At 38.6% G+C, this 16,327-nt stretch overlaps 1 protein-coding gene across 3 annotated transcripts in view; it reads right to left on the reverse strand.

Moving 5' to 3' along the window:
- SIDT1 (SID1 transmembrane family member 1) overlaps window positions 1-16,327 on the reverse strand; it is a 112,877-nt gene that overhangs the window by 46,768 nt on the left and 49,782 nt on the right. For all 3 annotated transcript variants that reach the window (XR_006965584.1, XM_047098553.1, XM_047098550.1), the window contains exons 4-9: window positions 13,623-13,668; window positions 9,909-10,010; window positions 9,207-9,290; window positions 7,402-7,489; window positions 6,131-6,202; window positions 5,620-5,713 (exon numbers count right to left, since the gene is read on the reverse strand). Coding sequence is in view for 2 of the 3 variants with exons in the window: in XM_047098553.1 (XP_046954509.1) it covers window positions 5,620-5,713; window positions 6,131-6,202; window positions 7,402-7,489; window positions 9,207-9,290; window positions 9,909-10,010; window positions 13,623-13,668 (486 nt within the window). In the remaining variant the exon portion in view is untranslated. The remainder of the gene's footprint in view (window positions 1-5,619; window positions 5,714-6,130; window positions 6,203-7,401; window positions 7,490-9,206; window positions 9,291-9,908; window positions 10,011-13,622; window positions 13,669-16,327) is intronic.

Below are 16,327 nucleotides of genomic sequence, written 5' to 3' on the forward strand. Positions count from 1 at the left end.
TTGTGGGTCTATTTCTGGGTTCTTTATTCTATTACATTGATGTATGTGTCTGTTTTTGTGCCAATACCATACTGTCTTGATGATTACAGCTTTGTAGTACAGGCTAAAGTGTGGGATTGTGATGCCTCCAGCTTTGGTTTTCTTTTTCAACATTACTTTGGCTATTCAGGGTATTTTGTGGTTCCATATAAATTTTAGGATTGTTTATTCTAGCTCTGTGAAGAATGCTGGTGCTATTTTGATAGGGATTGCACTGAATGTGCAGATTGCTTTGGGTAGTATTGACATTTTAACAATATTTGTTCTTCTAATCCATGAGCTTGGAATGTTTTTCCATTTCTTTGTGTCTTCTTTAATTTCTTTCATAAGCATTCTATAGTTTTCAGCATACAGATCTTTTACCTCTTTGGCTGAGTTTATTCCTAGGTATTTTATGGTTTTTGGTGCAATTGTAAATGGGATCAATTCCTTGATATCTCTTCCTGTTGCTTCATTATTGGTGTATAGAAATGCAACCGATTTCTGTACATTGCTTTTATATCCTGCAACTTTGCTGAATTCACGTATCAGCTCTAGCAGTTTTTTGGTGGAGTCTTTTGGGTTTTCCATGAAAAGCATCATGTCATCTGCGAAGAGTGAAAGTTTGACTTCTTCTTTGCCAATTTGGATGCCTTTTATTTAGTTTCATTGTCTGATTGCTGAGGCCAGGACTTGCAATATTATGTTGAACAACAGTGGGGAGAGTGGACAGCCCCATTGTGTTCCTGATCTCAGGGGAAAGCTTGCAGGATGATATTAGCTGTATAAAGCTGTATAAAACCATATATGACTTTTATGATGTTAAGGTATGTTCCTTCTATCCTGACTTTCTTGAGGGTTTTTATTAAGAAAGGATGCTGTATTTTGTCAAATGTTTTTTCTGCATCTATTGACAGGATCATACGGTTTTTATCCCTTCTTGTGATCCCTTCTTTTTATCCCTTAATGTGATGTATTATGTTGATTGATTTGCAAATATTGAACCAGTCCTGCAGCCCAGGAATGAATCCCACTTGATCATGGTGAATAATTCTTTTAATGTATTGTTGAATATGATTTGCTAGTATCTTGTTGAGAATTTTTGCAGCCAGGTTCGTCAGGGATATTGGCCTGTAATTCTTTCTTAGCATAATACTCTTCAATTAGTGCGTTTGTAATTTTGGGTAAATACCTAGTAGTGTAATTGCTGGGTTGTAGAGTAGTTCTATTTTTAACTTTTTGAAGAATCTCTATACTGTTTTCCACAGTGGCTGTACCAGTTGGCATTTCCACCAACATTGCATGAGGGTCCCTTTTTCTCCACATCCTCACCAACACCTGTTGAAATCCCTTTTTAAAACAATCCTAGTGAGATTAAGTGGCAAGCAATTATATGCACTCATAAAAGATGATGTGTTGGGGGCACCTGGGTGGTTCATTTTGTTGAACGTCCGACTCCAGCTCAGGTTATGATCTCACAGTTTATGAGTTCAAGCCCCACATCGGGCTCACTTCTTTCATGGAAGAGCCTGCTTCAGATCCTCTATCCTCCTCTCTCTCTATGCCCCTTCCCCACTTGTACTCTTTCAAAATAAATAAAACATTAAAAGAAAAAATGATGTGTTTGTGCTAACAGGCTGTACCCACATTTGCTATAGATTTAGGAGCTGATAAGATTCTTCAGTAGAGGTTAAATGATTTAGAAAGCTAGGCTGAGGCAGACTGTATCCAGTGAGCAAAGGAGAAGATCGTAAATGAGAACTCTCCTAGATTGATTGCAAAATGGCTACACCTCATCTTGTATTTAGCTCCTTAAATCAAAAGGTGGAGTTAGTGTGTTCACCTCTTGAGTCTGGACTGTCCTCATACTTGTTTTGGCTAATAGAAAGGAGAAGTGATATCATGCCACTTCTGAACCTACATCTTAAGGAGGCCTTAAAGTCTTCTGCTATCTCTCTTGGCGATACAACAAACAAGGGCTAGCCTGCTGGAATTTGGGAGACCACGTGCAGCTGAGGCTGGTCTAGAAGAGCCAGCGCCTAGCTGACGCCAGGTGATAGCACTCTATAGCCACACCCAACTGCGACCTCTGAGCCCGGTCTGGATTAGCAGTGTCATCCTTCTGGCCCAGAGATTTGTAAGTAAACTTAACTATTTCTGTATGCCATTGGAGCTTTTATGGTTGATTTTTATGCAGCATTATTGTGGCCACAGATAATTGATGCAAGAATCAAGGGAGGGATGAGTACTCAGGGTTGTGCAGTTTGAACTCAATGTCTGGTAGGGTGGTTGAAAGAAATGAATAAGAGAACATGTATCCAGTGTTTGGCCCCGGTCCTGCACATTTATTGTAGTGACTCCTTACATACTTGCTGAATGGATTGTGGCTGGCAATGGGAGGGGGATGGTGTTTAGATTCAAGCCAGTATAGCTAATACTTTGGATTCTTAGCTTCCTGAGAGCAGGGCCATGTCTCTTATCCATATTTTCATCCTAATTTCATAGCATGTACTACAAATCCCATGTGTACTAATAATAAAGTACAGAGAACTTATCAAGCAAATGGCGTTATGCTCCAGGACTAGTTTCATTTGGTTCTGTAGAAAACTTTGTTATTTTTGCTTAGTTCAATGAGAAAGAGTTCTGTTAGCATTTTTCCTCGGTCTATTATTTTATTTAGGATGCCAAATGGTTCTTATGTCTCCAGATTTCAGTTTTCACTTTCGCTATATTTGGGAAGAATCTATGCTTGTGCGATTGACTATAGCAAAATAACCTGGCAGCCAGAGGTTTCAACAAAGCCTTATACCACATCTTTCAAAACCTGTGTTTCCTGCTGTAGCTGCATGACAATGTCAGGGACATTGATATCCATCTCTACGTTTTTTGTCTGTATGCTGATTATGCATGCTAGCTAACTAAAGAAGTGAAATCCTATTTTCTAAAATCTAAAACATCAGGAGTAGAGACAGTCTTCCTAAGAGAGCATAAGAGATGAACTTCTTTTTCCATGATCTTGGAGTTCATCTGAGTTCAAATTGACAGCTTTTGGGATCCTTTTCCATTCGAATCCATGCTGGGGTACCAGGCTTTTGGTCTGGCCCCCTTGATCAGGACTGCCCTCTCTCGCATGCCCTTACCACTCCAGACCTGTATTGACCAGCCTGCTTCATAGGTAAGGCTCTGGAGCCACGTTGCCTGGAAATCCAGGCAAATCCCAGCTCCCTCATTTACTGGCTGTGAATTTGTGGTCAAACTGCTTCACCTCTCTGTGCCTCAATTTCCTTAACTGTCAAATGGTGATAATACTAGTGCTTGTTGTAGGGCATCAATTGAGATAATCTCAGATAATCACGGTGCCTAGTAAATGTCAGTGATTATGATCTAATAAATTAAGTGGGCTGATAATCAGTTAATGTATATACTTTCAAGATATATTTGCCTGTGAACTGGGGTTTTTGTTTTTAATTTCTTATTAGAAAATAACTTCAAATTTACAGAGAAGTTGTAAGAATAAGAATAAAATATAGAATACTCACATATGCTTTATCTAGATTCATTTGTTAGCATGTTATCCCATTTGCTTTATCATTCTGTATGTGTGTATATGTATATAACTATATATATGTTATATATATATTATATATAATTTTTGGACCATTTGAAAGTAAGTTGCATATGTCATGAACTTTTATTCTTAAATATTTCCGTTTTTAAAAAGTAAGCTCTATGCCCAATGTGGGTCTTGACTCACACAACCCCAAGATCAAGAGTCACATGCTTTACTGACGGAGCCAGCCAGGCGACCTAAATATTTCCAAAGAATAAAGATATTCTCGTACCTAACCATAGTATAGTTGTCAAATTCAGCAAATCTAACATTGATAAGATACTCTAATCTGTCTGTATTATAATTTTGTCAATTGACCCAATAATGTCCGTTATAGTATATTCTTCTAGTAAAACATCCAATCTGAGACCAGGTGTTGTCTTTAGTTGCCCATATCTCTTTAGTCTCCTTCAATCTGGATCATTTGCACAGCCTTTCATTTGTCTTTAATAGAATGCTTGTCATTTTGGGGTAGTTTGATTTTTCCTCAGGATTATATTCAAAATATGTATTTCTGGCTGGAATACTGCATGAGTAGTGCTGTGTCCTCAGGTTGTCACATGTGGAGGCACACAGTGTCTTACCTTCCCCTTGCTCACATTAATTTTGATCACCCAGTCAATCCTTGTCTGAGTTCTCCATTGTATAGTTACTATGTTTTCCCTTAGAATAACTAAGCAACTCGTGGGGATACACTTTATGGTCATGCACATATTTTGATTTTCATCAGATTTTCCTCTTAGTTTTAGTATCCACTAATTATTCTTAACCTGATATATGCAAGATGATGATTTTCCAATTCCAGCACTCCCTCCATTTTTTCCAGTCAGCTTTTGGCATTCTTATGGAGGCAAGAGTTCTTCCTTATACTGTGGGCATTTGCTAATGACTCACTTCCTCAATGTATACCTGTTTTATTGACTTTGGATTGTATCTGGAGATATTTAGGTCCTTCCTTCCTTCCTTCCTTCCTTCCTTCCTTCCTTCCTTCCTTCTTCCATCAATATGGATTCATGAATTTCTACTTTTCTCAATGGTTTATAATTTATTACTCTCCTTAAGTATTCTGATGCTCAAATTGTTCTAGATATGGTTAATGGTAGTCCCAGGGTTTTAAAATTCAATTTCTCAACTGAAAAGCTTTGTAAAGTCACAGAAGAGAATTATTTTTTTTCTACTGATGCTGTTAAATTGCCCAATAGTCTGAAAACTCTGGGCTGGCTTTGTTTTCTTCAGATGTTCAAGAGGGGAAAGAACATTTGTTTATTGTAGGCCTTCTGCCATTCTTTTGTAGTTGCTTCACAGAGACCACAACAAAGTACAGAATTTTCAATGTTTGGGCCTGCTCAGAGACACCAGGAAAAACTGGAGCTCTTTTTATTAGGGGCTCCAATCTCTTGGGAAGAGAAATTGTCTTAGTCAAATTACAATATAATCATTTCCTTTTTTTTTCCCTTCAAGGGACATTTTACTGGAAAATTGATGCTATAATAGTAAGAAAGCACTTGGCAGTGCAATATCAAAGCACATCACTCCTGCTATTTATTATACCTCAAGGTTTATTTTAGACATTAAATTTACTTGTTGATGGAATTTTTAAAGCTGTTCCTAAATCTCCATATTAGGAAGAACTCCTCATTTCCTACATTCCATAGGATTTACAGTATTTCCTGATCCAAAAAAATACCCAAGCTGTCTTTCTGTTGAGGTTTTATTAACTATGAAAATAACTAATACTCTAAACAGTACTCACTCTGTGCAGGACATTGACGTAAACACTGCAGCTATACAATTCTATGAGGTAAATTATTATCTCATTTTTGAGGAGGAAGAAACTGAAGCACAGAGAGGTTAAGTAACTAGCCCAAGGTCACACAGTTAGTGGTTGAGGTAGAGTTGAATCTGGTCAATATGGCTGTAAAGCCTAATGCTCTACTCACCACACAGAGACAAGCAAAGGGGGTTAACATTTCTTGATACTCTCGACCTACCTGATATAATGAACAAACGCAATAAGCAGGCATCCCAAGTAGAAGGAGAAGAAGATGAGGAAACTGAGAAGGATGGATTTCACATAAATAGTTTCTGTGGGAAGAGAAACAACTTTGGTCAGGGTGTCCTCAGGAAAAAAGAGAACCATGTTCGGGACAGCATGGCTTCAAGGGCTCATCTCCATCACACCCACTCTTAAGTCCTAATATAATTCCATTCAAAGCAGCAAAGCTACTGGAGGTCACCCAGACATTCTCCACAAATGGCTACCTATCACAGTAATGACTTCCCAATGGAAGCCAGGAAGGGACTTCCTGTATACGATGTCATAATTGAGTTCCCTTTCTTTCTGGAAGAGATTTAACAACATGCTTTGATTCTCTGTTCTATCTCCAAGGTAAATATTAGTTTTCTTATGATGTTTCTCTGGAAGGATGACATTAGTGTTGAAGTATATGATTGCCTTCGGACATAGAAATCTTTCCATGGAATCCTAGAGCCAATACTGACCTTTAATGGAAGGAACAATGGTCACTTTAAGGTTCTTTGCTCGTTGTAGATTCCAGGTTTGGTTCTCCTTTTCTGGTAAAAAAGAAAAAGGCAAAATAGATCAGATACTTGGTTCTTGGCCTCTCATCTAAACAGTTGTTCAAAAACTGTCCACAATTAGCTCTGGTTGTTGAATTTTCTTTTAGCAAGAACTAGAGGAAAACCTAACTCCCAAAGCTGCAAACTATCTCATATGGCTTTTGGCTAAACTTTCACGATAGCCTTTGCCTCACTGCATTTTTGGTAGTATTGAAGAAGTGAGATTGTAGCCTCCCTTCTTGAGTAAAAAAGCTTGACTCATCCTCTGATATCCACGTGGCCCAATATGCCATAGACATCTGAAGAAAATGGCTACAAAAATAGAAAACTGTCTTGTCTTTTGCTTTGCATTATTCTAGCCAGTGAAAAAAAAATTTTTTTGTTACATAGTCATAAAATGACTTGTAGTTTACCAAAGAACATTGGACACTGGCAAAACTCTAGAGTTAGGTAATCAAGAGATTAAAGAATACATGAAGAATACATCTCACCTGAATGTCAAGAGAACCATATTATACTGAACATTAAACACCCTCTGTGTTGATCACATGTGGCTCATCAGCTGCTGGGGGTCTGTGTTTTCAATCAATAGCCTCTTGCATTCCCACAGTAGTGACTGGGTAGTTAGCCATAGCCATTTGTACTATGCCTAAGGGTATTACACACAGTCCCTGTCATTGGGATAAATGGTCCTGCTTTGCTTTCTTACTATCTTGCAAGGTATAATTTTGGCAACTGAAATTGAGAACTCTGAATTTTCCTTGTATGTCCTTGTGGAAATGAGGACTACTGACTAACACAAATGGCTCCATTACTGCTGGCTACCAAACCAGTCTTAGACAGTGGACCTTGATATGCTACATAAAATCATTATTTCACAACAGCAAATATTTGTTGAGTAAAAGGCAAACTGAGTGAATATACCTCACATGGTCTGATAGAGCCCAACACTTTGAAAAGATGTAGTGCACTAGATGACATTTTGTAGTATCAGTAATCCTTTTAGATTTATCATTTTCTTCCCTATGTTTTTTTTTTTTCAAAGATCTCTCAGACTGCCTTGCAAGTTACTGCTGATGATCCCCAATGAGAATTAGAGATGGTAGTAAGGGGCCATGGGGAGCTTTTGGCTTCCCTTCTCTTCTATTTCATTAGGTTCTTCTAAGTCACAAACATTCCTCACTATCTCTTACCCTGGATAAAGAAAGATCCTCCACAGGCATAATCTTCAGGCTTTATCACAAATACCACGAAGAACTGCTCGCCTGGAAAATCCTTCTTCTGCATAAGACATAACAACTTATGATAGCAAGAAAGGATAGCAAGAGGGGAGAAAGTCCATGGTGGTGGGGGTGGGAGCAGAAAGAGATGAAAGAGAAGAAAAGTAAAGTTCGCCCTTGCCCCTAGTTTCTTAGAAAGAACTTTCAGATACCTATGATCTACTCCAGAGTTTAGCCACAATAAAATAATTGTTAAATCCAAAAAATTAAACAGGTACACTATTCTAATCTCAATCTATCTTGTGCCCACTTATGTGCTTAGAACTGTAATAGGCCCCATGTAAAAAAATATGTCAACAGCCTATGTTTAATAATAATACTTGTACTTTATATTTTTAAAATTAACATACTTTATTTTTAGTGTGTTTTGGGTTCACTATGTTCAGGTTTTATTATTTGAAAATCCAATGATACATGACTTTCCTAACAGTCACACAGTCACAGTTAAATAATTTAGGTTAGGGATGCAAAAGTGAGACCTGGGTTATAGTCCTGGCTTTGACTTTCTCTAAGTGTTCTTCTCTGTGTCCCAGTCTCCTTATTCATGAGTGAACAGGAGCAGAGATGTTGGATTATCAAAACTGAGGCACTAGGAAATCAAAGCCTAAGAGAAGTTTTTACATTTGATAGCTAAATCCTCATTTTTTGTTCTTTTTTTTTTTAATGTTTACTTATTTATTTTGAAAGAGCAAGAGTGTGAGCAAAGGAGGGGCAGAGAGGGAGAGAGAGAGAGAGGGAATCCCACGCAGGCTCCACATTGATGGCGTAGACCCTAATGCAGGGCTTGATCCCCCAAACCGAGAGATCATGACCGGAGCCAACGCCAAGAGTCGGAAGCTTAAACGACTGAGCCACCCAGAAGCCCTCGTTCCTTGTCCTTTAGTAGACAGTATCACCTTACTTTGGAGAACAGATGAAGTTGTAGGTACCTTAAGTAAATGCCACCTTAAAGGCAGGGACAGAATCTTTTTGAAAATCATTTTTGCTATAAAATTACCATTGAAATAATTTAATTACAAATAACAAAAGGGCAAATGGCCATACACATGAGGCCCATATTCCTTTGAACCTACCCATTCTGTCCAGAGTTGAAGTCCTTTTTTGTATACTGTTATAGGTATACAGAGTATTAGAATATGTTTAATTGCTTTAAATGGATCAGATAAACTTTACACTAAATCGGCATCTCCCAATAAGTACACTGGCATCTCACCTTACCTCTCTAAGCAATCTGTCAGATATATGTCCCACTGCATCATGGGTTCCCAAGACCCCCTAACGGGAATGGGGCCCCTGGCAGAGCACTATTGTCCACCATGGCCTGGTCTTTGATTTCAGGAGTAGGAATCCTTGTTTTAAAGCCAATCATGGGGCGCCTGGGTGGCGCAGTCGGTTAAGCGTCCGACTTCAGCCAGGTCACGATCTCGCGGTCCGTGAGTTCGAGCCCCGCGTCGGGCTCTGGGCTGATGGCTCAGAGCCTGGAGCCTGTTTCCGATTCTGTGTCTCCCTCTCTCTCTGCCCCTCCCCTGTTCATGCTCTGTCTCTCTCTGTCCCAAAAATAAATAAACGTTGAAAAAAAAATTTAAAGCCAATCATAAAGGAAAGAGATCCAAGGACACAGTGAATGACAATACGTTTTGAATGCTCGTCCAGCAGGTAACCTGACTATAAACTGTGCATTGTCTTTGACAATAGTGGCCACCAAAGTGATGTCTCACCTGCAGTGTAATGGCAGCTTTCTTGGTCATGGACTGATAGACACCATTAAATTCCACATTGTGGTCGAGATCATATACTGGGCACTACAACATGCATGAAGGATAAAAAGGAAAGCATCACTAAAGCCATACTACACACAACACACATTCTACCCAGAGGATCACAGAGCAAGGGGTTCCTTACTAAGCCAGAAAGCATGAAAAGTTTTCTCTGAGGAAAGTCATGACACAGTCCTCCTAAAGCTTAGTGCCTTGCCTTCTAAAGTCCTCTAAAGGTCACTTTATATCAAAAAGAACTGAAAAGATGGTCCTCAAGTATATAACACCTTTCCCATTTTTTATTAACACATTTGAGGCAGAAAAGGGCCCATTGTTAGAGTAAGACTTTTAAAACAGAATAAATGATAGGTTTCGATATTTCTTGTGCAGCCCACAATTTGGTCTTCCTTATTCTTTGTCATAATCCTCCCTCCCTTCTTTCCATTGCTTATTTTGGTGAGGAGTCAACTATTCTCTATCTCCCCAAATCAATGTCTCCAAACAGACAATCCACTTGTGTGCACAAGATACTGTTTTTATTATTTAACAGTTTTGCAGGAGATACATAGTAAGAGGACAACATAGTCCCCACCCTTCTCTTTCATTTACCCTGTGACAACATAATGTTCCATATTGAAAAACTGACAAGTTATTAAGACTCACCATGATATTCTGGACTGAGACAACAGAACATGGATAAGCCATTTCAGACCTGACTTTAATAATAACTGAGTCCACATCATCAGGAAATTTGTATAGAAAATACTGAGAATAAGAAAAAAGAAAGACATGATTTGTTAATACTAAGTAATGTTTACAGTTATGAACTCAAAACTAGATTTACATGAATAGGATTGTTTCCTTTCTAGTACAAGGCACAAAGTTCAGATGTAAATCTCCATTCATTCCATCAGCCATTCATCTCATACATATTGAGCAACTGCTCTGTGCAGGGCTCTGGGCTCTGTGCCAGATTATTAGGGATAAGCAGTGAACAAAACAAGGTAGCCATTTCAGACAATGTCATTTCATTCGCTAGCATTTCTTTCCCAAATAAACTTGGGTACACTTCATTCCAGTTTCTGCTTAAGAAAATCCCTCCAACCCTTTGAACTAGGGATATTCAAGATGTAATCTGAGCCAAGATTTACTTCCATGGGATCATTTTGAAATAGGAAATTCCACTTTGAAAAGCAGATAAGTGGTTCTTCAAGATTCTTAACCACCTTCCTATAGGCGAGAATTACTACCAGGCCCATCGGGCCCCTAGACTTCTTGCTAAAGAATCTGTTTCCTGGCTGAAATATAGAGAGACAATATTTCCATTCAAAGATCAAGCGCTACATCTATTCCCCTGAAATATGTTCACAATTTTGAGCAGGCTGAGATATTCTTTAAAAGTGTTTCTCAGATATCGTAAGAATCAGGAAATCAGAAGTTATACCATTTACCTAGATTAGATTATGAATCCACCGTTTATTAACACCGAGTTTTAAACATATTGCTAATAAATGAAGAAAGGGGACTTTTGTCAATAATTATAAATGTGGTAGCTGGTTGAGAAGCTTAACATTAAATATCTGATTAAGATTTTGAGGATACCAACTAAAACAAGCTCAATATCCTAGGACTCTAATAAATCTATCAGGTTTTTTTTTTTTTTTAAATGTTTATTTGTTTTTGAGAGAGAAGAAGAAAAGAGAGAGCTGAGGGGCAGGAAGTAGAGCTGGGGTGGGGGTGGGGGGCAAAGGATCCGAAGCAGGCTTTGTGTTGACAGCACAGAACCTGATGTGGGGCTCAAACTTATGAACCTTGAGATCATGGCCTGAGCCGAAGTTGGAGGCTCAACCGACTGAGCCACCCAGGCACCACAAATCTATCAGTTTAAAGGAGAGGCAAAACATGTAAAAACTTAATTTTGAATTCTAACATCCTCTTTACTAACCTTACTCTGAGAATCAGAGAATAAAAATAGAATATTTTTCAATAATCCAAAGACTTCTGATGGGGAAAAAAATAACCTCAAGATTAAGGAATGTCATTAACATTGCTGTTTGGAGGTCTGTTCACACCTTGTCACAGATGGCAACACTTCTAAGAACCCACTTCATTTTGACCTTTCATCTTGGACCCTGATTCAATACATGTAAGACAGAGGTCTATCCAAAGGTGAATGGTCTGCAATTCCCAAGAGGTGTTCTTGGTTCCTAGGGAAGCCAAACTTTGTAACCTAAGAGCATTGTTATGATTACTGTTAGCAATAATGAGTATCATATCTATTTCTTTTTATTATAGGAGTTGGTTTTGTGCAAAAATCAGACATCTACTGAAGCTTTCTCTTTTTGCCAAACTATTATCAGTCTTCTTTATCTCTAAATTACCATAAACCCCAAATAAATACTTTTGACCCTTGCCTCGAGAATCTACTTTAATCAGAAAGAAGCAAATGACAAGTACCCAAAGCAATGGCTGGAATTTAGGCCACAAATCACCATCTTGGGTCTTCATTACCCACCCAGTTTCTGTAACCTGCTTCTATCTGATAATCAAGGTTCTGTGAGAATGTGCAGTCATTTGGATGGTTTTATATAAATAGAAAATCTTTCCTACAGTTGAAGGGGATATAAAATCTAGGTCAAAATGGGAACAGTTAATAGTAAAGTAAAACTTTCATAGATATCAAATAATTTCTATTTTGTTTTTTAGTTCTAAGTATGTTTTACTCTAGTTTGAGATTTATATAAAACTACTTAGAATTTCATATTTACATACCTTTTTTCAAATGAGAGAAAGCTATAATATATAATTCTCACTGATTTTCTTTTTAAAAAAAATTTTTAATGTTGATTTATTTTTGAGACAGAGAGACGGAGAGCGAGTGGGGGAGGGACAGACAGAGAAGGAGATACAGAATCTGAAGCAGGCTCCAGGCTCTGAGTTGTCAGCACAGAGCCCAATATGGGGCTCAAACTCGTGAATCGTGAGATCATGACCAGAGCCAAAGTTGGACGCTTAACCCACTGAGCCACCCAGGCTCCCCTCATCACTGATTTTCTAAAACTGAGAGTGCATTTCAGCATTCAGTTAGTTACCATATTTAGTATATCTCCGTACAGCACTATTACACTATACTATTTGTGTGGTTGGGATGTAAGTTTTTCCTCTTTTTAGATATCTCCCATTGCACCTAGCAACTAGTGCTTTCACATATTTCATGAATTAAGTGGCCAATAAATGTTGAGGGCAATTCATGTGGGCCTGTAGTCCTCTTTTGTCACTGGGTGGCAGTATATATGCACTGTGGAGGCCTTCACTGATGGGAAATTGAAGTCTTAAAAGATGCATGGGAGTTGGCCCACACAGGTTTGGGGGCTGATTGTGCACATCTCATCCCAACTCTGTATTCAAGGGCATCATGTTGGCAGCTTAAGATTGGCCATAATGGAGGTATTTACACCACAGAAATGGGCAAATGCTACAAATCAGGGGTTTCTCTCTGGGAACTGGTTGTTAAATATTTACCAACACATAAGTGCTTGTAATAGATTTAAACAGTATCCATGTATTGTGTTAATTCCAGTTTTAATACATTCAATGCAAAAATTAAGTAGCCATTTATGACCTAAGCTGTATTACAGCCTACAGAAGATTTACAATAAATATTGGGACATTAAATAAATCTGTGATAAGCCTGCTATTGCATAGACTTAACTCTTTCAGAGGCTGTGAAAAAATAAAAAGGTAGCTAGAAGTGTCCATGGAAAAGCAGCTTAAAGTTTTCATGTATTTTTTTTCATGTATTTATTCTGCTTATGATTATGGTTTAATGGAGAGCACAACACACATATCTAATTCTTCTAATGTCAGCATTCCTGTTCTCTCTTTATGACAGGAGAAACTATTATACCATAACACTCTAGAAATTAAAGTATGTCCCATTTTTATTGTATTTCTCAGTTGATTAATTATTTGTGTACCTGTTTTGTGTTTGGCCTTCCACTCCCTGTCCCTCCCCATTTTGATAATAAGGTTCATAAGGGCAGGAGTTATATCTCCATCTTCTTCATATCATATCCTCAGCACCTAGTTCAGTCTAGTACTGTCCTTGGTGCATAATAGATGCACAGTTTGCTAACAGTTGAGCCAAGGAACATCTGCAAACAAATGTCATGCCTCTCATTTCACACCAGTTAAGGGGATAAGATCGAATGTTGTGTCTAAAGTCCCAGTAATATGAACGACATTCCAAAAATACAAATATATCTCAAATTGTGAAAGGTCAAGGGCAATGCCACATGCTGACTCTGCCTATTACCATGGGTTTGTTGGGTAATGTCAGTAGGTAGAATCATGATAACCTTGAAATGCTTCACTTACCTGAGGTTGAGAGGGGCTGGCAGTGAAGTGAAAGGCAACATTTGTCCTGAGAAATGTAAGTGGGAGAAAGAAAAGGGGGAAAAGTGAGAGAAAAGCTAAGTTAGCAAGCAAAAAATATTTCTGTAAAAGAAAACCACCCTAAACTAGATGCAAGGAGAGCCTTACTCTTTGTGAAAGGAATTCTAGTCCTGTCAAACTGACCAAGTTAACTGCATGGGGACTTGGTTTCAACTCTCAAGAATGATCAAACTGGGGAGGGATCAATTTTATGTCTCTATATACCCATGATGTCATGCCTATGGAAATAATTACTTTGTTTGGCCTGAATTTTGGGGAACCTGAGCCTGAACTTCTTCTGGGGCCCTTCCCAGCTTCATCCCTCGGTGCTCTCTAACAAGTCTTTCTCCCCACTGCTAGTTTTCCTTTTAAAAAAGTAAAACAGTTTTAAAAACCTTATTAAAGGTTCCTTTATAAAGGACATGTCAAGACATTTAACAAGAGGTTTATAATTGGAGGTGTTGTTTAGAAGTCATAAAACTTGAGCACTGTTTCTAAATTTAACGACCAACGATTTTAGGCTGTTGGCAGACTGGGCTCAGAATTTAACAATGGGTGCAATGTGTATGTATTTACTCTCAACAGATATTATCAGTGTCAAGGATTCATTCTGCTGAAGCACAGTGGAAAACTTGTGGCTCTAAGTCAGCTAACGAAGCCAAATCTAGTTGTGTGTTTGATCCTGAGATTCCACAACCAGAGTCAGGACCCTGGTGCCGTGCGTGGCTGGGTAGTGTTGTGTCATCTGCTATTACCAGGGCAACATGGGGCCTTAAATTCTGTTCGTTGCCAGGTCAGGGGAAGGAAAACGACACTGATTTTCTTGGCTAGCAACAGACAGCATGAGATTTCCAGATGCAACCAGTATTCTTTGGCCAGGAATTTCTTTTTTATACTCTGAAAGTATGGGCATCGATATGATTTTTTCCCCTTGTCCTTTTATGTTTTCTTTACCAGTATAATCACATACAAACTTCCAAAACATTGTTTTCTTTAAGACTATCACATTTAAGCCCTCTCTTTCTCATAGAGTCAACAGTGTGTGTAAAATAAACATCGTGTCTGTTGCAGATGAAACATTTTGCTTCCTTCCCCATGGGCCCTGTCAGAGGCTGGGGGAGGTTGAATTAACCAAGAGTCGTTAACCAACAGAACAAAGCTAACTGAGACTCTCATATACCTCTAGAGAAAGAGGTATAAACATTTCAACTTACTTGTTTAAAAAAATTCAACACAGGAAACAAAGGTTTATTTGGTAAATAAAAACTAAAAGCTGACTTTGTTCCCCTGTTTTGGTTAGTTTGAAGGAGGGGGGAAGAGAAAGAGACCAGATGGTGTCAAGAGAGGTGGGTGTGCAAATAAGGGAGGCAGGAAAAGAAGAGGAAGAGAGAGGCCCATGGAGAAGGTAGAAGAGAGAGGAGAGATACATACGAGAGAAGAAGAAAAAAACAGAAGAAAAAAGAAAGGGGGTTTGGAAGAAAGGGTAGGTGGGAAGACAGGCAGGGACAAAAGCTAAGTAGTTTTTGAGGTGGGTATCAGAGAGGACTGTGAGATACATGACATCTTCTTCATCTTAGGATAGCCAGCCCCTGGCACAGAGCCCAGTGGGCGTGCAAAACCCCCACTTTGTTTGTTGAAGGAAATTATGCCCTATTATTCATTTGGACTATGGACTTCAGAATATCATTCCCTGTTATCTCCTTACTGCCATCTGTTATGAACTCCCTTCGCTCACCCCAACCCTTCCACCCACCTTCTGGTCATGTGTAACCCTCCAGCTCATCGCTCTGGTCTAAGTAGAAGTACAAACTCTGAATGGATGTGCTACATCCTATCCTTTCTTCCCTCCTCTGGGACTCTGCTTCTACAAAATTCAACAGTCCTATAAATTTTATACACTCTTGGTTTATAAATATACTAAAATCTCAACCACTTTCAAAATAAATAGTAAACAAAAACGCCCCAACAAAATGCCTCCCTTTTTCCTATATTTTGCTCCTTTGATGTCATTTATATCCTCCCTCTCCTTCACAAACTAGCTTCTTAAAATAGTATTAATCTCTCATCCCTCATTTGTTTTTTCCTCTCCCCACTGCCATCAGGATTCTTTTCCCACCATCCCCCTGAAGTTGCCTTTGCTGAGGGTAAGTCGCCTCCTAATTGCTAAAGCCAGTGACTTCATCCTTAACTTTACCTCTCTGTGACATTTGACTCTGACGACCACTCCCTCTGCCTTGAAACTTTCCTCCCTTGGGCTATGTGACACCTGCTTTCCTTGGGTTTTCTCTCACACATTTGGCTATGCCTACTCAGCTTCTTGTGATAGTTCTGTTTCTCAGATGACCCCTTACATAAGTACGTTCCCCACAGTCCCATTCTTGACCTTCTCATTTTCCTTAGCCATGTACATTATATATCTATACAATATATAATGGCAATTAAATATTATATATTACATATTATATTTAATACTTTGTCATTAATATAATAGTAAACATTATATTTAATTACTATATATTAAATGTATATTCAATTGCCACAAAATCCATACAAATGTCAGTGAATCTCGGGTTTCCATGTCCAGCCCAGGGCTATCACGTGAACTCCAGTCATGGAGGAGTAATTATCTGCTGGGCTTCTGCACATGG

This window comes from Lynx rufus, unplaced genomic scaffold (genome assembly GCF_022079265.1).
Source record: "Lynx rufus isolate CCGP_SWC_20201006 ecotype Redwood Valley unplaced genomic scaffold, mLynRuf1.p SCAF_5, whole genome shotgun sequence".
NCBI classification, from domain to species: domain Eukaryota; kingdom Metazoa; phylum Chordata; class Mammalia; order Carnivora; family Felidae; genus Lynx; species Lynx rufus.